Genomic DNA, 21,681 nt, shown 5'->3' on the forward strand with positions numbered 1-21,681 from the left:
TTTTGTTCTTGCAGGTACTACTAAGAAGTCGTTGCACCACCAAACCAGTAAGCAAGCAGTCATGACATCACTGATAGACAACGAAAGAAGAACCAGACAAGAACACCTAAGGGCAACTTCAACGCAGTCCATCAAAATAGGCATCATCAAATATTTGGACGTGTTCACGGAAAGAAACAAGGGTGGCCTCCGTTTAATTGGAGTCAAAAAATGTTCACTTTCAGGGTTTTTTTCTATATCCGGGCTACTCAAAACTAATATAAAAAATAAAATAGCACAATTCTTAAGCAACTGTAAGATAAATATTCCAATGCAACAATAATTCATTCAAATAACGATATTACAATTAAAACATAAAGTTTTAGTTCAAGTCTGAATTCAACTTAGTCAGACACATGTTTTACTTGTCCTTATAGTAAGCATGCACGTGCAACACACGTTTAACCATGCAAAAAAAATTAATGGGATTTTAAGTGTTGGGTTCATAGTTCAACCATGAGCAAGGGTTATGTGGGTGTCCGGTTTGGCAAAGTAGTCTTTTAAAAACAAGGTTTGGCAAAGTAGGGAAATGATATTTCCGTGTCTTGTATAACCATCGTGAAAAACAAGAAACCAATCAAAAAAAGACTTAATAGGTATTTCATTACTCAGAATCCTCATAACATAGGCACATCGAAATCAATAGATTACATCAACCATAGAGTTATGAATTCACATTTCCTATGGTACATTTTCATAGAATTTACATATATGCATGAATCAAAGGTCAACAAAAACAGAGGTGCGGCATCTAAAAAACACAAATGCTCATCATCTTCGCAGCGGGGAATGTGAATGGTAAAAAAACAAAGCACCATTCAGTTATTAGATTTTTTTAACAGTGGGGAATGGTACCTATTCATTCAGAAGAATATGACACTACAATTTATTACCTTGATTGATCACCTCAACTTCTTGTTTCAACCTCCCTGCTGTACTGATGATGTTCCTTGTACTTGCCATGCGACTGCTCAATGCTTCTAAAATCCCAACACAATGAAGAGAATGAAACCCAAAGCTATGGACAAAATGACCTAAAGAACAAATTTGTACGGTACTGCTTAAAACAATAAAATTTATGAGGTTAGTTTTTAGAAAACATTTTGAGATAGAGCATAATTGTCTCAACCTTGCTCATATGTTTTAATCAATATAGAGTATGTACCTGAAACAGATTGCCTTTGACCACATCGTTTTTCTTCATCGATGTGCTTCTCTTTAGATGAAAGCCTGTGGACAAAACAACACCCAGATTTGAGAAGCATGGAGGCTACTTTCTGCAGAAAACACAAAGGGGCAATCTTATTATCACTGATTCTATATGGACTATTGTGGGTTTGCATCCATCTAAAATAACCAATAAAAAAGCTTTTGCAGCTTAGTACAATAAATCAGCTGGAAGATGACATTCGCCGGAGGCAATAGACAGCTCCAAGCTGACCGCTTGCACTCCTCAGATGAACTACACATTAGAAGCATTTTTAGATAACAAAAGAATACACCCCTTGTGGTTCTCTAGGAACTTGGAACGACAACTTACTAATACCAGTTCAGTAGCTACAATCAATTTATTCTCTTGAAACATCCTCCCCTATGGTTGGCTCATGCTACCCAGCCCTATTTTTAGAAAATGGTGCTAAGTTCTGTAATAAGGTACCATATTTGGAACAGGTTTAGGTAAACAACTCTAGAGATTTATTTTTCTGCAGGGAAACAACTAACCTCTTTAAGAAGTAACCATGTCTTCCTTTCCTCCTTGAAGTCCTAGAACTGCAGCCCCCAGTTTGCCCATTGCAAGAGGAGCAGCAGCAGCAGCGCCATCGTCTCCAGGACTTTTTTTAGAAACTCGTCTCTAGCATAATCTACAGTTTCACTCCTACCCACACATAGGCTGACATGCTCAACACACGTTAGTCTTGCTAATCTACAGTTTCAGCCAAACAAGCCTTGAACCATTTTTCCGGACATTCGAAGAAAGCTCTCATATTTCCACAAATGAATCACAATCATCAAAGGAGCAGGTAAATAAGTAAACCCATGCAATTTACAAAAATCATAATTAATCTTGGTTTGGCGCATCCTTTGCAGATTCCGTAGGCCTAAAAATATCGCTCTCAGTCAATAATCTGAATAGTTGACTGCAAGACCTGCACTAGACACATGACAGGTCTGATGAGCACTGCAAATTTCAAGAGGTTTCTATAATAATTATGGAAGTGTTGAGAAGTGCCTAGTACACATAATGAATAGATTCCCGAAGAACCATGGCTCTGTTGGAAATATGCCCTAGAGGCAATAATAAAATGGTTATTATTATATTTCCTTGTTCATGATAATCGTTTATTATCCATGCTAGAATTGTATTGATAGGAAACTCAGATACATGTGTGGATACATAGACAACACCATGTCCCTAGTAAGCCTCTAGTTGACTAGCTCGTTGATCAATAGATGGTTACGGTTTCCTGACCATGGACATTGGATGTCATTGATAACGGGATCACATCATTAGGAGAATGATGTGATGGACAGGACCCAATCCTAAGCCTAGCACAAGATCGTGTAGTTCGCATGCTAAAGCTTTTCTAATGTCAAGTATCATTTCCTTAGACCATGAGATTGTGCAACTCCCGGATACCGTAGGAGTGCTTTGGGTGTGCCAAACGTCACAACGTAACTGGGTGGCTATAAAGGTGCACTACGGGTATCTCCGAAAGTGTCTGTTGGGTTGACACGAATCGAGACTGGGATTTGTCACTCCGTGTGACGGAGAGGTATCTCTGGGCCCACTCTGTAGGACATCATCATAATGTGCACAATGTGATCAAGAAGTTGATCACGGGATGACGTGTTACGGAACGAGTAAAGAGACTTGCCGGTAACGAGATTGAACAAGGTATCGGGATACCGACGATCGAATCTCGGGCAAGTATCGTACCGATAGACAAAGGGAATTGTATACGGGATTGATTAAGTCCTTGACATCGTGGTTCATCCGATGAGATCATCGTGGAGCATGTGGGAGCCAACATGGGTATCCAGATCCCTCTGTTGGTTATTGACCGGAGAGTCATCTCGGTTATGTCTGCATGTCTCCCGAACCCGTAGGGTCTACACACTTAAGGTTCGATGACGCTAGGGTTATAGGGAATAGATATACATGGTTACCGAATGTTGTTCGGAGTCCCGGATGAGATCCCGGACGTCACGAGGAGTTCCGGAATGGTCCGGAGGTAAAGATTTATATATGGGAAGTCCTGTTTTGGTCACCGGAAAAGTTTCGGGTTTTATCGGTAACGTACCGGGACCACCGGGAGGGTCCCGGGGGTCCACCAAGTGGGGCCACCAGCCCCGGAGGGCTGCATGGGCCAAGTGTGGGAGGGGACCGGCCCCAGGTGGGCTGGTGCGCCCCCCCCCCCCCCTACCAAGGCCCAAGGCGCAAGGAAGAGGGGAAGGGGGCAAACCCTAGGGCAGATGGGCCCTAAGGCCCACCCTGGTGCGCCTCCCCCTCTCCCCTCCCCTTGGCCGCCCCTAGATGGGATCTAGGGGGCTGCCGCCACCCCTAGATGGGATCTAGGGGGCTGCCGCCACCCCTAGGGAGGGAACCCTAGGTGGGGGCGCAGCCCCTCCCCTTCCCCTATATATACTTGAGGTTTGGGCTGCCCAACACACACGAGTTCCTCTCCTTCTTGGCGCAGCCCTACCCCTCTCCCTCCTCGTCTCTTGCGATGCTTGGCGAAGCCCTGCTGGAGTACCACGCTCCTCCACCACCACCACGCCGTTGTGCTGCTGCTGGATGGAGTCTTCCTCAACCTCTCCCTCTCTCCTTGCTGGATCAAGGCATGGGAGACGTCACCGGGCTGTACGTGTGTTGAACACGGAGGTGCCGTCCGTTCGGCACTAGGATCATCGGTGATTTGGATCACGACGAGTACGACTCCTTCAACCCCGTTCTCTTGAACGCTTCCGCTTAGCGATCTACAAGGGTATGTAGATGCACTCTCCTTCCCCTCGTTGCTGGTTTCTCCATAGATAGATCTTGGTGACACGTAGGAAAATTTTGAATTTCTGCTACGTTCCCAACAGGCTCCAACAGTGCATGCCAACGCACATAATTCATTGATTGGCTTCCAATGGATAAACATATTTTCTGCCTATAATGCATAATATGTGGATTCTGTAATGAGAATTTTGTCAAGTACTTGCAGGAAATGGAGAAAAGGGCTGCTGACCTTATATGGATGTAGTATAACACACTGATGGATGATCAAATGTATAACCATCTCCAAAGCCAAAGAATCTCATCTCCAGGCTGTAGCCGATCCAGAGATTAGTCAAACTGCAGATATTAACAGTTTTTCATACACGCATAGTCATAAATTCAGTTTTGATTGCCTAATCTTGGAGCAGTTAACTGTTGGATGCAAGTTATCTTAAAGATAAGTTCAGAAAAGGCAATTAGAACATGTTTTTCTTTTTAATCAGGAAAGAAAAGGCTGGGATCACAAATTGGTAAATGGAAGAACCTCCATTGGACACTCTACAAATCATTGTCAGACGTAGCAGATCAAAATTAGAGATGGTGAATATGACTTGAACTGGTCGATGCTTGCATGTATGTTGTTAGCTATCAAATCTTCATCAGAGAATAAAATCCTCTACCTTGTAGTCACAACTTGATGGTTTTTTTTAGATTTCTGTTGTGGCGACCTGCCAACAAATCATTCGGTACAAACATGTGATATTTTTACTGGAAATTCATTCTCAGTACAAATCACCAAGCAACACAAAAACAATAGCAGCTGCTGCCATGTTTCAAGGAGCGGTTGATTGCATAGTGAATCTCATGGTACAGAAAAAGTGAGTTGTTGATTGCCTAGTGAATCTCATGGTACAATAAAAGTTATTTCTTAAAATGGACAACTTCCTCCTTCACTACCACAAATTACATTCGAAGACCGAGCACAATATGGCGACATGTTTCAAAAACATAATAAGGAAACCAAAAACTACGGTGACATGTTTCAGAAACATAACAAGGAAAACCTGTGGGTATTCATGCCTAGAAGCATTGATACTTGTCTGCAAGCTGGCTCTATTTTGTGCCGCGGAGCCACAATAAGCTTGTTCATGGAGGGAAACTGAATGAGCTATTGGATTCTATTCTATATACATACGTTCACCTGCAAATTTGCTAGGGGGTCTAAAAATAGTAACCTTGAACTAAGTAGACCAAGCTAAGCACATAGACTTAATTTACTGAAGCAACACACGGGGTAATAGGAAACGAGATGTCTAACTATTGTGACATTCATACCATTGTATTCACAGTTGTTGTTTGATGTGCAAAGGAATGTGCCTGCATGTTCTACCTTCGATTTTTCTTACCTTATTTCTGAAACTTGTGGGTCTTCTTTATCAGAAGTTTAGAACCTTGTCTGCGTGGTTATAAACATCTTATTTCTGAAACCTGCGGCTCTTCTTTATGAGGACCTTTTTTGCATAGTTATAAAAGGTTAAAAACATATGAAAAGATTAGTAACTTGAACAGGAGCTCTAGAATTTATAGATAGACAAAATAGAAAAGAAAGAATGAGACGGGAATGCTATTACGAACACATGCTATATATGTGAAAATTAATAAGCTCTATTTTAGAAACACCACTCCTGACTGGAGCTTAAAACAAGATAGTAGAAGCATGAGCCTCCAGTGCTTCTGAATTTTCTTGAAACTCTACGTCTAAGATTCCTAGTTTACTGTGATTGTCACTTTGCCAGATATACACACACTGACTTGTCAAATAATAGAACAGTATATCCAACATCACCATGACAATTAAGGTGCGGCTCCACATTTTTTGTTGACAAAAATAAAAAAGCAATGAAACTTAAAAGGCAGCATGGACACAATCAAGCATACCAGCCCACTTCCGACTACACCAGACACAACCAGCTGCGCCGATCTCCATCTAGCATAGAGCTAGACTAATAAACACTAAATAGACATGACGACACAATGGCATGGCCAACTAAAAGAGAAATCTGGGGAACCATATGACGAACTCCGCCGATGTGACACAAAGTCATTGATGATAGTAAAGCAAAAGACCAAATCTAACACAGCCGCACACCTAAACACAAATTGACACCTCAAACCGCCTGGTGAAGCTAGAACTACCATGCTTTATATTCAGTCATAAAAAATGCTTTTGTACTAAGCGGTGAAAATTTTCTAATTTCCAGAACTGATGGGTTCGGAGCATATTACCCGGATGAGGAAATTGCAAGAACAAAAATATGGAAATAACACATGAAAGGTTGACAAATGAAAAATATGGATCCTTGCCTTAATGCATCACAAGTTCAAATCCTTGGCACTCAACTCGGCAAGTAAATTCAGAATCCCCACATCGAGCCATTGGACCTGCATTTACAATTTCTTCTTCAGAATATAGTAAACTCTGATGTGTTCTTTCATAGCTGAAATAGAACAGCAAAAGCTAATTCTTCCAGCAAGGGAGATAGTAGATAAATTATAATATACTATCATGAAGACTACATGCAAAATATAAGGTAAATAATGTTCAGTTTTAGAGTAAAAATGTGATCAGCCGAAAGAATATCCTAATTTCACATGTGAGAATTAACCAGTTAAATTTGTACATCAAATAATATCATGGCTGGGAGCGTGGGAACAATGATAACCTGAATAGCACCCCGACGGCCATGACCCAGCTGGCAACAATTCATCCAGACATGACTAAAATACAGAAATGACAATCACAAATTAGCAAACACATCAAGCAAACCTACATTGAGAATTAAATAACAGTACATCCTATAAGAAAGACCTACGAAAAGGACGAACACCACAATGATCCACACCAAACCCATCCAATCAGCAATAAAAGCACCTAATCTAAACCCCAATGGTCCGCATGAACGGCAACACGTGAAGATACACATAGAAGCATCCACCACTACGGCCTCTACCCTTTAATCCCCACATCCTACTGACCGGCCCAATCGAGCAAACTGTCAGCATCAACGGCGACACGTGAAGATACACATAGAAGTATCCACCACTACGACCCCTACTTTAATCCCCACATCCAACCGACCGGCACAATCTAGCAAATAACACCAGAACACAAAGAAATGAGGAATGAAGGCCCGAGAAAAAAGAACGCACCAGAGTAGCTGTCCACCCCAGCGAGTCAGCGATGCAGTTACGGATCAACAATTAACAGAAAGTACGAACTTTCACGGTTCGCCCGGGCGGCGCGTGGACGGGCGGGGGCGGCCCGGGCGGCACGTGGACGGGGCAGGGGCGGACCAGGCGGCGTGCTGGCGGCCCGGGCGGCTCGGCTGGGCGCGGCGGCCCGTGGACGGGGAGGAGAGGGGCTGGACCAGGCGGCGCGTGGACGGGGTGGCCGAGCGCCTGGAGAGTGGGCGCGGCGGTCCGGCGGATGTGGGGGAAGAGGTCGGGCGGTGGGCAAAACTGCCCGAGGGCGTGGTCGCGGGAGGGCTCGTTTATTTTTTTAACGGGACATGTTGTTTATGAGGATTGTAACCCAATGGCATTGGTGGGTAATTAAAGTATAAAACGTGTTTGATGTTTTGAAGGAATGTAGGCCTTCAGATTGCAGGTTTGGATGGATAGGATGACTTTTCTCCGCCCTCTTTTTTTTTTATAGGGGTAGTAGATGAAACGTTTAAAGATGCTCAACCAGATCATTATGGAGCTGGTCATGAGTTTCTCAATGTCGAATTTGATAATGAATTTGGATAAAATTCTCAATGTCACCAGATTCTGCTCTAGAAGCCGGTAGGATCACCCACATTTTGAAAATTCAGATCATGGCGAACTCCATGATCCTCATCCTCCACAATCATGTTGTGCATGATCACACAACCTGTCATCACCTCCTATAATGTCTTTGGATCCCGTAGTTTAGCAGGTCCGTCAGCAACTGTAAAGTGGGCTTGGAGCACTCCATATGCCTCTCCACATCCTTTCTACCAGATTGTTGTTGTTTTTTCATAAAGTGACAATTTTTTGTTACCCCTTGGTTGAGTATTTAACCAAAAACTACCACATTTGCCGAATACGTGACGAAAAACTACCATTCTATGATTTTGTGTGAAAAACTACCAAATTTTTCCTAAACCGTGGCAAAAAACTACCAACTCACGAAAACGCTCGCTTCGCCCGCGCTAACCCCGTTTCTGACCGGTTGGGCCCGCGAACAGTTGCCACGCGGGCTAACAGGCGGCCGGCGTGCGTTGACGGCCGTTAACGGCCCTTCCGCTGTCGGGTCGTCGGCTGTCAGTCGGCCAATAAGTGAGAGCGAGCGAGCTCAGCCACTCGCTCATTCTCTTCCTCCTCGCTCGCTCTCACTCATCCTCATCCTCTCCCCTCTCCCTGGTGCTATGAGCTAGGTTAGCCTATCGCTGTCGCCGCCGCAGCCATTGCTGCCGGTAGAAGTTGAGGATGCCATCCTGGAATGACGAGGAGAGCTCGGACGAGGACATCAACATGGTTTCAATGGATCCTCGGCTCTTTGTAAGTGCATAATGGTGGAACAGAGTTAGGGTTAGGGTTAGTTCATCCAAGTTGGAGATTCCAAGTTGCTTTTGGTTTGATTCGAAGTTTCTTTTGCAGGAAACCCCTGACACTGTGGTGGAACCATTTTTCTGTGGTTCTTACACTGAATCTGAGCCGACGTGCATGATGCATCATCAGAGGCCGAAGAAGATGGTGGCTTTTGAAGGTGCTTTGACTGGGAGGCGATTCCTGGGTTGTCCTATGCAGCAGGTATTAAATCTTGAACGCTAACTTGTTTTGCTGGTGGAGATGTGTGATGTGTTTTGCTGCTGGAGATGTGTGGTGCAGCATGTGCAGATATGTGTGATGTGCAGAGATGTGTGCTGTAGTTTAGAACTGGAACTTGAAAGTGCCATACATATGGAAGCTATATGTGAAAGTAGATCTTTAGTTAACTGAATTCAATACATGACTGAACCTGAGAACACCTACATGCAGAGATCTTTAGTGTACTGTGAACTGAATGTATTAGTTAGGTGTTTACTGAATATAGTTGTTAACTGAAAAAGAACAGAATTAAATGAATTTATATTTACTGCTTAATATAGCTGTTAACTGAATTTATCTATAATGCCAAGTCAGGTGTTGTGTGCTTACTATGAAAGAATTATGTTTGCATAATTCAGAGAGCATATTGATGTAGGTGTGAACTTTGGTTATCTGTACTTAGTTTGTTAGTGATTTGTGCTTAATTATAAATAATTGCTTCTGTAGGATGTAGGTGTGAACTGTGGGGTTGTGGAGTGGGTGGATGGTCCTTGGCCAGAGATTCTACAAAGGTGCCTAACAGGGATTTGGGACATGTACCATGAGCAGAACTTGGGGAGGGTGAAGGACAAACAAGCCCATAAGAAAGAGGTGGCCAAGCTACAGAAGGAAATTGATTTCCTGTCAAACAACTACAGCCAGTTGGTGGAAGATGTATCCAAGATTTTTGACTATCAAGATGGCAAGATGTCTCATGACATGGACTATACCAGTCAGGCAATCAATGATCTAAATGCAAAGAAGAAACAACTTGAGGATCAAGCAAAGATTGAGATAAGTATGGAAAAGATGAAGCTTGCCAAGGAGCAAAGGTGCATTCTTCAAAGCCAGGCGGATATCATTCAGAACATGAGGAAGGCCATGAAGGAAGTGGAGGGGGACAGGGACCTACTTAAGCAAGAGAAGAAGAAGCTGGAGTATCTGATTGCTGATCTGGTCAATGTTGGGCATGCCAGCAAAGATAAGCTGGAGAGGATCAAGGCAATTATGAATGAGTGAAGTGCTTGGTGTGTGGGTTAAGTAATTAGTAGGCCTATATATATAGATGGCCTTGGAATGTCATGCATGTTAGGTGTATATTTTGGGAAAGCTTCATGTGCTTTCAGAATGGTATGAGGGAGGAAGGTACTGTTATGGTTTAAGAACTACTTGGTTTTATCTATGATGTAATGACTATTATGTTAAGACCTACTATGCTAAGTAAGTACTCATGCTAAGTTAAGTAAGTAAGAATGTTTTATCTATGATGAGGTTGCTTTACTCTGCATATATCATGTGTGCATATATCATATATAGCAAGTAGCTTAGATAGTCTGACAAATAACTTAACATGTGTAGCAAGTAGCAAGTAACATATATAGATAGTCTGACATAGATAGATAGTACTGCCATTCATAGTCTGACATAGAAAGCAACTAGTAGTAGATAGTGTCTGACATAGAAAGCAACTAGTAGTAGATAGTGCCTGACATAGATAGCAACTATTAGTAGATATTGCCTGACGAAACTGAACCTAGGAACTTACTAAACTTACGAAAGTTCAGGACTGACGAAACTGAATTTTTTTGCACTGAAGTAACTGAAGGCAGCACTTCACTCCTCCTTCTTCAGCATCTTCAGGCGCTGGGAGCGGCGCACTGCAGTCACGGCCGCCCTCTTCTTCTTGCCCGGCGCCGGCTCCACCACATCTTCCTCGCCGCCATCTTGTTCTTGCTTCACCACGACGCCGTCTGGGAGATCGACCTCCGGCAGCGCATCCACGTGGATTGGGAGGTTCCTGTCCCCCTCCATGGCGTCGAGGACGGGAGCCAGCAGCTGCACTTTAGGCTCGTCGTCAGAGAGGACGACGACCTCATCCACCTCGTCGTCAGATTCGTCAGACTCCTCCTCCTCATCATATTCACTGGACTCGTCGTCAGAGAACTCGTCGTCTGAAGACTCGCCGTCAGAGTTGTCAGAGGGCCCAAGGACCCATGGATTGCGCCTCTCCCAGTAGGCGTTGTTGATTGGGGCTGGGAGCGCGAGGACGGCGTCGGTGACGTGGTCCGCGGCGGGCGGCGGCATGGTGGATGAGCGGTACATCCACCATCGGGCGTGCTGCCTGGGGTCGGGGGAGCGCTGCACCTCGCGCATCGCCCACAGCAGAAGGGACGACGGCGGGATGGTGCGGCCGGCAGGGAAGGCGCGCTGCTTTTCAGCAGTTGTCATCACCTTCACGAGGCCGTGGGCGTGGTTCCTCATCATCGCCAGACTGGGGAACCAGCGCGCGATCTCCCTGTACTGCGCGCACATCTTCTGGTTGTTGCCGGCGAGAGCTTCGATGGCCAGCTGCTAGTCCATGGCGATGGCGGTGGTGGTGGTTGTTGGCGGTGATTTCGACAGGAGAGAGGGGGAAGCGGAGTGGGCGGTGCGAGCGGCGAGTGGGCGAGTGAGCAGAAAGCGTGGTGGGTGGACACGTAATAAAGTCGTAGAATCTGAAACGGCTGGGTTTACTCAACGCACGCTCACCACGATGGCGGCTGCAACGCACGCTGAATAGACGACGTGGTGGGCAACATATAATAAGTTTGGCCGATGCTAGTCAAACAAATCACTAGCACTAGCCCATTGGTATTGAACGCATGGTTACAACCAACTGGTCCTGGGTTTGAGCCCCAGGCCAGACATTTTTTTGTGCATATTTTTTTTCTAAAATGAATTTGGCAGTCACTTCTGAACTGTAGAAACGGCAAAGTAAAACAAAAAAACAAATTAAAACAATTAAGACATGCACCTAAACAAATTAAAACAATTAAAACAAAAAAACAAAACATTAGCACTTAACCCATTGGTATTGGGCACAAATAAGTAGCAACCATACATTCAACATTGCACACAAGTTCACATGTCTGAATTTAAGCAGTCTAGTAGCAGAGCACAAACTTAGTACCATACAATCAAACTAAGTAGCAGAACACAAACTTAGTAACAGAGTTTCAATGGTTTCCACTAGCACTAAAATATAGTGCAAACTTGCTAGGGGGTTTCCTCTTCCTCTTGCCTGCTAATATCCCTGGTTCTGCAGTGGATGCTCTTGGTGCATTGAATGTTCTTGTTGATGCTGATCCTCTTGGAGCTCTTGTCGATGCTGATCCTGTTGGAGGTGCTGGTGAAGACCTGGCTGCTCCTGCAGAAACAGTTGATGCTGAAGCTCTCTTATCTGCTGCTGTTTTTCTGTTCCTCACTGCTTTAGGAGGTGGAGCAGATGAGGCTCGCATCTGTGAAGTTTGGTGTTGATGTGGTGGTTCTGGAGGTGGGTGACTAGCACTAGAGGAACCCCTAAAAATTTCTCTATTCTCCTGCATGACAGAATTAAGATAGTTAGTACATAGAGCAGACCTAAAATAATTAAACAACTATTAACTAAACAAAGAATGCAACATTTTTAAATGACCTGGTGTAAGTTCTTTCTCATCTGAAGACTTGGGTTTAGAGCTTTCCCATAGCAAGTAAATCTATGGCCCTGTAGACCACAATTGCTGCATGTAATTGTTCCCATCCTGCTTGTGTCTTTTGGTGCAGGCACCTCAAACTGGCCCTTTCTCCTAACTGTTTGTTTCTTCCCTGCTTTTTCTTTGAACACTGGTGGCTCAATATCCTGAGTATGGGTGTCAGGCCAGAATCCAGGACCAGGGACAGGGTACACTATGTCTTTGTATGCTTCAATATATAGTGGTTTTTTGAAAAATGCATGCACATAGTCCTCTGGGTGCATGTGAATCTTGCTCATTGCTGCTATTGCATGACTGCATGTCACACCTGTCATGTCCCACCTCCTACAGTCACATGAGTTAGTAGCTAGGTTGACACAGTACTGATTTTCCTTACTAGACACTTGCCAAATGTCAGGACCAGCCTTATGTGCCTCACAAAATTTGGTATACTTCTTATTCTCCTCTAGTTTCTCTGAATAGTTGGGTGTGATCATCCACCTGCTATTCTCTTTTTTCCCTTGTCTTCTGCCTTTTGATCATCTGCTTAGTCCTTATTCCTTCAAACATAGTTCTAATTGGTTTGGCCCTAACATCAAGGATCATTTTGTTGAAAACCTCACTAAGGTTGTTCACAACAAGATCAGTTTTGCAATTGTAATCCATTGAAGACCTACACCAAGTCTCCTTTGGAATTTTTGTAAGCCACTTCCAGGCATCCTCACACTCTGCTTTAAGCTCTGCCATTGCTAATTCATGGCCATGTTTGGTGAATGAGTAGCTAGCCTTATCTACTAGCTTTTTTAGTTCTGCTCCTCTGAAACCGGCTGACTGAAAATTTGCATAAATGTGCCTGAGGCAGTATCTCTGAGGGGAATCAGGGAACACCTCATTTATAGCCTTAAGAAGACCCTGATTGTAAATTAATAACCATGGTCATGAACAAAAACAAATAAAGCCAGTAATAACTATATTTATCTGAACTACTGGCTAAGATAGGTTGCACACCTTTTGCCTGTCAGAAATAATGGTGTAGGTTCCAAATTTGCTTCCACTTCCAATGCAACATCTTAGCTGGGTTAAGAACCATGTCCAACTTTCTGAATCTTCCTTATCAACCACACCAAAGGCTATGGGGTAGATGTTGTTGTTGCCATCTCTTCCTGTGGCCGCAAGAATTTGCTGTCCAGTGGTTAGCTTGATGAAGCAACCATCAAGCCCTGCATCCATACCCAAATTAGCTACCAAAAATTATAATAAGATATTTTGAACAAAATGCAGTTATATATTTACCTATAAAGGGCCTGCAACCATTAAGAAATCCTTGCTTTGATGCATGCAAGCAGTAGAACATGTACTTAAATCTAGGAGTTGGGGTAGGGTTTTCTGGGTCCTCAAATGTTGTAACTACACACCTGCTACCAGGGTTTGTGTCAAGAACTGCTTGTAGGTAGTCCCTCAGTCTATAGTACTGCTCCTTCTGGTCACCTTGTACAACCTTAATAGCCTTCCTCCTTGCCCTATAGGGCACACTCTTTGATACATCAACTGAAAACTTGACTTTGCTGTTTTTAATAAGTGAATCCACAGGTGCTCTAGGATCTGCTCTAAGAGAAGGCTCAACTGCTTTGGAAAGCCACTTAGTAGTAACCTTTGTGTTCTCTGCTGATGCTGGACAAGTGTGCTCCATGTTACACTTCTTAATGCAAAATGTTCTTTCATGAGCTATCCTGGAGGCACACATGTAAAATTCACATCCATGCTCTCTCTGTGAACACCAAACAATAATTCTTGTTGGAGTGTTCCTGTGGTAGTGAAAAGACCTCAAAGTCCTTATATGAAAATCTCTTAATGCTTCTCTGAACTGGTAAACAGAATCAAAACACAAGCTCTTGCACAAGAGTAAATGTGAATTGGAAATTGAAGGGTCAAAATATACCCTTTCCTTCATCTTTTTCTTACTACTCTTTGTCTCTGGCTTCTTCATGATGTATGGTAGTTCAACTTCATCTTCTTCTTCCTCATCACTTATGCCTGCATCACCAGCAAAACAAAACTCATCTGCTTCAGGAAACCAATCTTCAAAACGTTTTTTCTCTACCTCATCGTGACATCTGCTAGTTGGCCCAGGGTTCTTCACATGTTTCACAACAGCAGTACTTTGCAATGTTGTTTCCTCTTCAGAGGCACACTCTATTTCCATTTTTTGAACCGCTTCAGCACTCCCATCTGAATGAACTGAATCATCAGAACAAAATTCAGACACTTCAGTGTCTCCTTCAAAGTGGTTCAAATTTGCCTCTCTTTGAATCCTGCTCCTCTCAAGCTGAGCCTTTCTATCATCTATCTCATTCTGAAGCTCAGATTGCTCCACAACCTTTTGCACACAGCAACTCTCTTGAGTGCTCATGTAATTCTGAATAGGCTGTGTACTTATTGCAAGTTCAACATCTCTCACAACCCTTATGTTCACAACATTGACATGATTAAAAAACTCCAACATTTCATGAACACTAGCTTCATTACCTAAATACTTTACTCTTTGAGATCCAATTTCCTCCTCCTTCACATAGTACATGTAATCACTCTGCCCATACCCTTCACTAGCAATGAGTGATTGTAGAGTAACAAAAGATATATCTGACTCATATATACCCCTTTTCACAGGGTTTCTTCCTTCTAAATGAAACCATATCTCCCACTTCTTGTCAGCAGAACTGCAGAAATAGGTGCTCATGAATTCAATTGAAAATGACAGAGCTACAAGTGCAATACAGTTTACTACACATGTCCAACAAGCTCTAACAAACACATCTTGCTAATTTGCCAGATTGAAGCAGCTAACCTAGCAGATGATATTTCCATACCTGCAACCCATTGGCGATGACTAGGCGAGCTGTGCCTCCTGCTGCTGCAAGCCGGCCTGCGTCGAGAAGCTGGTGCTCCCCAACCAATTGTCGACTGAGCCCGCATCGTCCAAACTTGTGCCACCGCCGCCAGCGTCGCCGCCGCCGCCACCACCCATATCGCCGACGCTCCCCTCCGGAACCACCGCCGCCATCGTCACCGCCGCCGCCGCCACCTAGTTCAGAGAGAGGGAGAGGACGGAGAGAGTGCAGCGAGAGGGAAGAGGATCAGATCTTGACCCGCACCCGACCGACAGGCGCCGTTCCGACAGCGGACGGGCCGTTAATGGCCGTCAGCGCGCGCCGGCCGTCCGTTAGCCCGTGTGGCAACTGTTGGCGGGCCCAACCAGTCAGAATAGGGGTTAGCGCGGGCGAAGCGAGCGATTTCGCGACTTGGTAGTTTTTTGCCACGGCTTAGGAAAAATTTGGTAGTTTTTCGCACAAAAACGTAGAGTGGTAGTTTTCCGTCACGTTTCCGGCAAATGTGGTAGTTTTTGGTTAAATACTCCCCTTGGTTTGGAGACGGTCTTGACAAAAGTCACACATGGAGGACAAATACCATCACAAAGATAGTACCCCATGTTGTATTTATGACCATTGATGATATAGCTGCACTCAGGATCTTGGACTGCACACAATCTTGCAAACAATGCAGAGTGTTGCAGCATGTTTATGTCATTGTGATTTGTGAGGCTCGGACATGCTAAAGAAAGAGTGCCAAATCCAAAGGTAATGTGATGAAATTGCTTCAAGAATGATGTTATTTGTTTGCAATGATCCCGTGCCAAACCCCTTGTCAAGCATATGGGAACTTCTCCCATTTCCATTGCGTGCAGTCCGGGGATCTGAGAATACCTATAAACCCTCTTGCTTCTCCATTTTCCATGAGCTTTGTTGTGTCTGCGGGAGTTCGTTCTCTCAAGTACTCCGGTCCAAACACCTACACCTCTGCAGTAGCAAATTTGACAATGGCTTCAAGGCATGTGTTTTCAGACATCCGGAGGTACTAGTCTTGTGATTCCGCGGTCGTGCTATAGGAGTGATGTATTTCTAGTAACCAAAGAACCCAATGGTTCTAATGGCATCAGTGTCCACGGGAGTTAGTTCTCTCAAGTACTCCGGTCCAAACACCTTCACCTATGTAGTAGCAAATTTGACAATGGCTTCAAGGCATGTGTTTTCAGACATGTGAAGGTACTAGTCCTGTGAATCTGCGGTCGTGCTATAGGCAAACATCCTCATTGGAGTGATGTGTTTTTGGTAACCAGAGAACCTAATGGTTTTAATGGCATCCTTCTTCAGGGTGAAGTAATCATCATAGACCTAGACACTGTGGTAAAGGCGCTCAAACACTTGTCACCGCATCCAAAAATGACCGTGAAAATAGGACTCGAAGGGTGCATCAGGGGCAATGTAGTTGTCTACCAACATCAGATGCCCCCGTGCCCTATTCCGGTTCAACACCCGATGTCCCTTTATTGAACACTTGTTGATGATAACAAGCTCCTCGTACACACTGTGTTTGCAAGAACTGACCTCATTATCATCGTTTCATCCTCACATTCCTCCTCATCCGATGAAAATGATTCAATGAACTCCATCATGTTTGCTTCAAATTAAATAACAAGAAAGCCAATTTTTTTGGCAATGGCATTTGACCAAACACTTGTCGAGTGTGGTGTCCGCCATGGATGGCGTCGACACATAGCATAGGATACTTGGGCCGCAATCGGATCCGAGGTGGAACAGCGACGTAGTCAAAGGCAAGAAGACGCGAACGGGGTGGTAAAGCGGGGCTTCAGTCCCCAACGAAGCAGATACATAGCACAATGGAAAGTAACAGAATGTGGAAGAAGTGATTTATAGACTACTATGGCCAACCTTACACTCTCATAAATGTTTTAGGAGTACCTCCTCCAGTTGGCTGTTAGTCTGCAGTCCATTTCTCTTTTCTCTCTCCTTCAACTCAACAAAAATATATTATTTAAATCCTTATAGCTCACTATACTTGCTCTTATCTTCTTTCTCATCTTTTTCTCTTCCAGATTGTCAAAAATATAATATTTAAACCTTATAATTTGCTTACATCATTTTATTGTACTTGCTTTAAGAAAAAAAATCACAAATGCATTTAAAAGTTCTTGGTCATTAATGATTACACATGCATGTAGTGCAATTAATGCATTGGTAAACATGTTTTTTCATTAAAACATGTGCATTAATTTTGTACTTCTGCAAAATACAAAATTTATTCCACTATTTACTATCTGCCTTGATTGGGGAGATTTAGAACTGGGTTCTTTAGTCCCTTCTAGTTAGTGCTCCACGGTGTATATGTGCTAATCATGGTGTATAAGCAAAAAAATGACGTGGTAAAACAATTAAGGAGGAGAGAGAGCACTTTGGTGACCCCTAAAATGCATGAAAGAGTTTAGTTGCTAAATAGTTAAGCGAAGAAAACTTTGCTACAACAACTTAAGCACCTACACATCATTGGGCATGGTGGTGAAGATGAAGCTACACAGAATACACACAGTAGCATACAAACACATATGCCGACCAATTTTTTCTGTTGTGCTGCCTCCATGGCGACTCCATCCATATGCACGGCCGTACGGGAGATCATGTCTTGTGAGAATCTGCATTGTGTGTGGCCACAATATTTTGAGGGAGCGTCTAGGTGCGACAGTTAGCTCAAGTTCAACTACATCCTTAATCACATTTCGTCTGCTTCCTCTACAGGACCACTACCTCATCTTCATCGGTACAAGCGACGACACTGTTGCGCCAAAGTTTTAGTCAAACTCGTACTACTCCTAAGTATGTTCTAACACCCCCCCCCCCCCCCCTCTCTGTTGTTATGTGCTTTTAGTCCGTGTGCAAACATGCTAATGTTTCTTGTCCGTCGTATGTGATTTATCATGTTATTACTCGGGAGTAGTAATTTTGCGATGATGATAATCTAGATTAAGGATTTGCAAAAAAAAAGATAATCTAGATTAAGCTTGACCCAAAACTGTTTATATTATATATAGTAAATAACCTAACATTCTATTCGACTCATGGTCTGCGCGTGGAATCAGTCGGCTGCGCTCGGCGGGCCGTATTCTGTTTATTCACATGTTCGCTTGCCCAGTTTTGCCGTTTGGGCATGTGAAAGTGAAACAGAAGAAGCACCGTGCGCGTGCGCGTACAAAAGCCACCAGAGCGCGGCCGAACGGTGGCGCTAAAAACGGGTCCGTGCCGTGCCGTGCCTCCCCCAATTCCCGTTCCCAAAAATATCCTCCCCACCGCCACCGCCACCGGATATTCCACCCCGCCCCGGGAGCCAAGCCGAGCCAAAGGCCGCCGCAGCGAATGGCTCCGCCCGCCGCCGGCAGGCCCTCGGCCTCCGCCGCGCCGGAGCCTCCCCTGCGGGAGGCCGCCAAGCGCCGACGCGCGCCCGCGTGCGCCGGCGCCGGGGCGCGCATCGTCTCCTTGGGCGTGCGGGGCGCCGTGATGGTCGCCGCGCTCGTGCTCTTCCTCCTCTTCGCCGCCGCCGCGGTCATCCTCATGCTCGCGCTCCTCGTCGCCGCGCGCGCCTTCCGCCAGCAGGGCCGCCGCCGGCACCGCGCCCGGCCCGACTCCTCCGCCCCGCCGCCGCCCCCCGCCGTCGGCCTCCCGTCCGCCAAAATCCGCCTCCTGCCCAGCTTCGTGCCCTGCCCGTGCGACGGCGGCGGCGACCCTTCCTCGCCGCGGATCTGCCCCGTCTGCCTCGACGCCGCGCGCGCCGGGGAGCGGTGGCGCGCGCTGCCCGCCTGCGGCCACGCGTTCCACGCGGCCTGCGTCGACCGGTGGCTCCTCTTGTCGCCGGGGTGCCCCGTCTGCCGCGCCACGGTGGCCGTCCCCGTCAGCTGATCGTGAGCTCCAGGCACGGGACAGCATCAAGAAGTTGCACAGGGCTGTAAAGGTTCGGTTCCGTCAGCCGTTCGACGAAAAGCCTCCCCCTCTGTAGTCGTAGCTGGTAGTAGGCTTTGTGTGGATCTTTCTGCTGTTGTAAAGCGAGAGGCAGGGAGACGATGCATAAAACAAGTTTCTCCTTAAGGAGAACTTTGCAATGTCAACTTCTTTATCTATTTTCATCTCAGTATTTGTGTAGTTCATCCAAGTTGCTCCTGGTGCCAATTGTGAATTGCGATGCGTATGATAGTATGGGGAGTAATAACGAATGAATCGTCAATGCTCATATGCATCACAATTGGCAATGTCAAGTATTTGCTTAACCACAAACCTAGGAAACAAGTTTGATCCAAAGGGAATAAGCTTTGATGTGATGTCATGTGATGCTCTTGTAGGACAATTATAGGATAGTGATGTCAAGAGCTCCAGATGAAAATGAGTTTCTTAAACATGTGCCCAACTCCAAACCTAGGAAACAAGTTTGATCCAATCAGTTTGTTGTAAGCCTGTTCTGTTCTTATCAGTGTAGTTCTAAGCATTAAAGAGCAACTCTTGTGGTAGAATTTGCTTATCAGGATAATGTGGCGTGCGATTTATCTTACGCATGGGTAGCTTTTTTCTTGGCAGCAGAGGTATCTTCCATAATCACCAAAGTCACTGCTTCATGGCTTGAACATAATACAAGTTATTTCTGAATTCTTGATACAGAACTTTTTTCCCTCTCTCCAAAAACAAACAAACAGAAGAACTTGTCATAACCACCTTTATGAGCCTTCATTGATTCTGGTTGCTTTGTTGTTATGGATGAATAAATTGATTTTTTTCTTACTTGAAAGCAGATATCAGGAACTTGAGAGCGACATCATTTACACTCACCTATGCATCTTGTTCTATATGCAACCATGCATGCATGTAATAGAATTAGTCATATTTTTTTTGTCTGGATACCTCTATATATTCTTTCCACTATCCATTGGTCAATCTAATGGTGAGAGTTAATTTCTGACAGATTTTTTAGACTCGTATATTGGATTTAATTTTATGATGAACTCTACCGTACCTAGTGAACAATTTTGCTTCTCTACCAATTTGATTGAGCCCAGTGATTTGCTCAATAGTTGTCCAGCACCACCACCAACAACAAAGCCTTTAGTCCCAAACAAGTTGGGGTAGGCTAGAGGCGAAACCCATAATATCTCGCGGCCAACTCATGATTCTGGCACATGGATAGCAAGCTTTCATGCCCCCTGTCCATGGCTAGTTCTTTGATGATATTTCAATCCTTTAGATCTTTCTTTGGGGACTCCTCTTATGTCAAGTTCGGTCTACCCTGTCCTTTTGATATTATTGATATTATGAGCATGTTTTAGCCGTCTGCAATGCCTACCCTAACCTCTCTCAACATGCTCAATCGTTCTCCACGACTCATAAATATTGTTTCAGGAGCACAAACCGTATAAATGTGTGATGCCCTCCTAAACATAAGTTGTTGGTTTACATCAGCGCCATTGTCTCTCAGTGTCAAAAGAGCTTCATTGGTTGTTCAGTGCCGGTGCCATTATCTTTCTTTTTTCGAAACGGAAGTGCCGGTGCCATTATCAATTTATCATACTACAGCGATAACTGTCTGAAGTCCTATGTCCGCAACGGTGACATCTTATAACAGTAAGACATGAGACTATAAAATACCCAAGATCTTCCGTCGTGCTCACAGGAATGAGCAACGAATTATTCCAGGTTAAGTCATGTTCAATCATGTAAGGATCAAAACCACCTAAGTTGCTTATGTTAGAATTTCGGGTGCACCTATTCAGCAGTTAACAAAAAAAATGTGTTCGTCGATTTTTTTTGGGGCCATTGGACCACCATCCAACGGTCAGGATTGCCCAGCACTGTTTATCTTTTTCCTCGTGCGCAAATGCTGGCCTGCCACGCCTTATCCTCCTGCGTACCCCCCAGCCCCCTCAACCTTGCCCCACAGCCATTGCTTGTCGCCGCCACAACCATCTCTCTAAGCCCTGTCGATCTGCAACAACGCCGACAATCCCCGCACCCATTAACCTGCTTCCTTGCCTCTTCCCGGGACACTACAAAACCCGTTGTCTGTCGCAGTGTCGTCCCTGTATCTGGCGAGGTCCTAGCTTGTCCCCCCCCCCCCCCCCCCCCCCTTGCCCTCGTCCGAATTCAACTGACACCACCAACAAATTCAGGCGCCTGATGGTTAGCAAAATTGTAGAATTTCAGCCCTCATAGGTCCAACACATGAGGCATGAACTAGACTATGAAAATTCAGAGTTTGCATAATTTCAAGTTCCACATCAGTGAGACAAGAAGGTGGACACTTAGCATAAGATGTCTATTGTTGTATTATAAATGCACACGAATGACATTCGAGCAAACCTTTGATTATCATATGATGTTCCCTTTGCTTCATGATACTTTACAAAACCCG

General features: G+C 44.7%; 3 protein-coding genes and 1 long non-coding RNA gene across 7 annotated transcripts; 2 read left to right on the forward strand and 2 right to left on the reverse strand.

Moving 5' to 3' along the window:
* Nucleotides 1–619: 619 nt before the first annotated feature.
* On the reverse strand, nt 620–7,580 carry LOC125517168 (uncharacterized). Of its 4 annotated transcripts, none has more exons than XR_015607640.1 (9): nt 7,232–7,579; nt 6,745–6,799; nt 6,386–6,463; nt 5,428–5,532; nt 4,272–4,749; nt 1,762–2,186; nt 1,205–1,269; nt 933–1,019; nt 620–814 (listed from the first exon to the last, which is right to left on the reverse strand). It is a non-coding gene; the product is annotated as an uncharacterized LOC125517168 (long non-coding RNA). The 4 variants fall into 4 exon arrangements; XR_015607641.1 differs by having other exon boundaries at nt 4,272–4,351; nt 7,232–7,577; XR_015607639.1 differs by having other exon boundaries at nt 4,272–4,378; nt 7,232–7,577.
* Nucleotides 7,581–8,533: 953 nt separating this feature from the next.
* On the forward strand, nt 8,534–9,915 carry LOC147964489 (uncharacterized). The gene is made up of 3 exons (XM_087531127.1): nt 8,534–8,605; nt 8,705–8,857; nt 9,362–9,915. Exons 1-3 carry the CDS (start codon nt 8,534–8,536, stop codon nt 9,911–9,913), a joined length of 777 nt encoding a protein of 258 aa, XP_087387253.1. The 3' UTR covers nt 9,914–9,915.
* Nucleotides 9,916–13,374: 3,459 nt separating this feature from the next.
* On the reverse strand, nt 13,375–14,371 carry LOC147964490 (uncharacterized). Its single transcript, XM_087526894.1, has 2 exons — nt 13,678–14,371; nt 13,375–13,604 (listed from the first exon to the last, which is right to left on the reverse strand). Exons 1-2 carry the CDS (start codon nt 14,369–14,371, stop codon nt 13,375–13,377), a joined length of 924 nt encoding a protein of 307 aa, XP_087383020.1.
* Nucleotides 14,372–18,490: 4,119 nt separating this feature from the next.
* On the forward strand, nt 18,491–19,416 carry LOC125513863 (uncharacterized). Its single transcript, XM_048679069.2, has one exon. The coding sequence runs from the start codon at nt 18,648–18,650 to the stop codon at nt 19,185–19,187; it is 540 nt and encodes a 179-aa protein (XP_048535026.1). The 5' UTR covers nt 18,491–18,647; the 3' UTR covers nt 19,188–19,416.
* Nucleotides 19,417–21,681: the final 2,265 nt, after the last annotated feature.

The sequence above is a fragment of the Triticum urartu genome, chromosome 6A, assembly GCF_056163025.1.
Source record: "Triticum urartu cultivar PI428250 chromosome 6A, HENAU_Tu73, whole genome shotgun sequence".
NCBI lineage: Eukaryota > Viridiplantae > Streptophyta > Magnoliopsida > Poales > Poaceae > Triticum > Triticum urartu.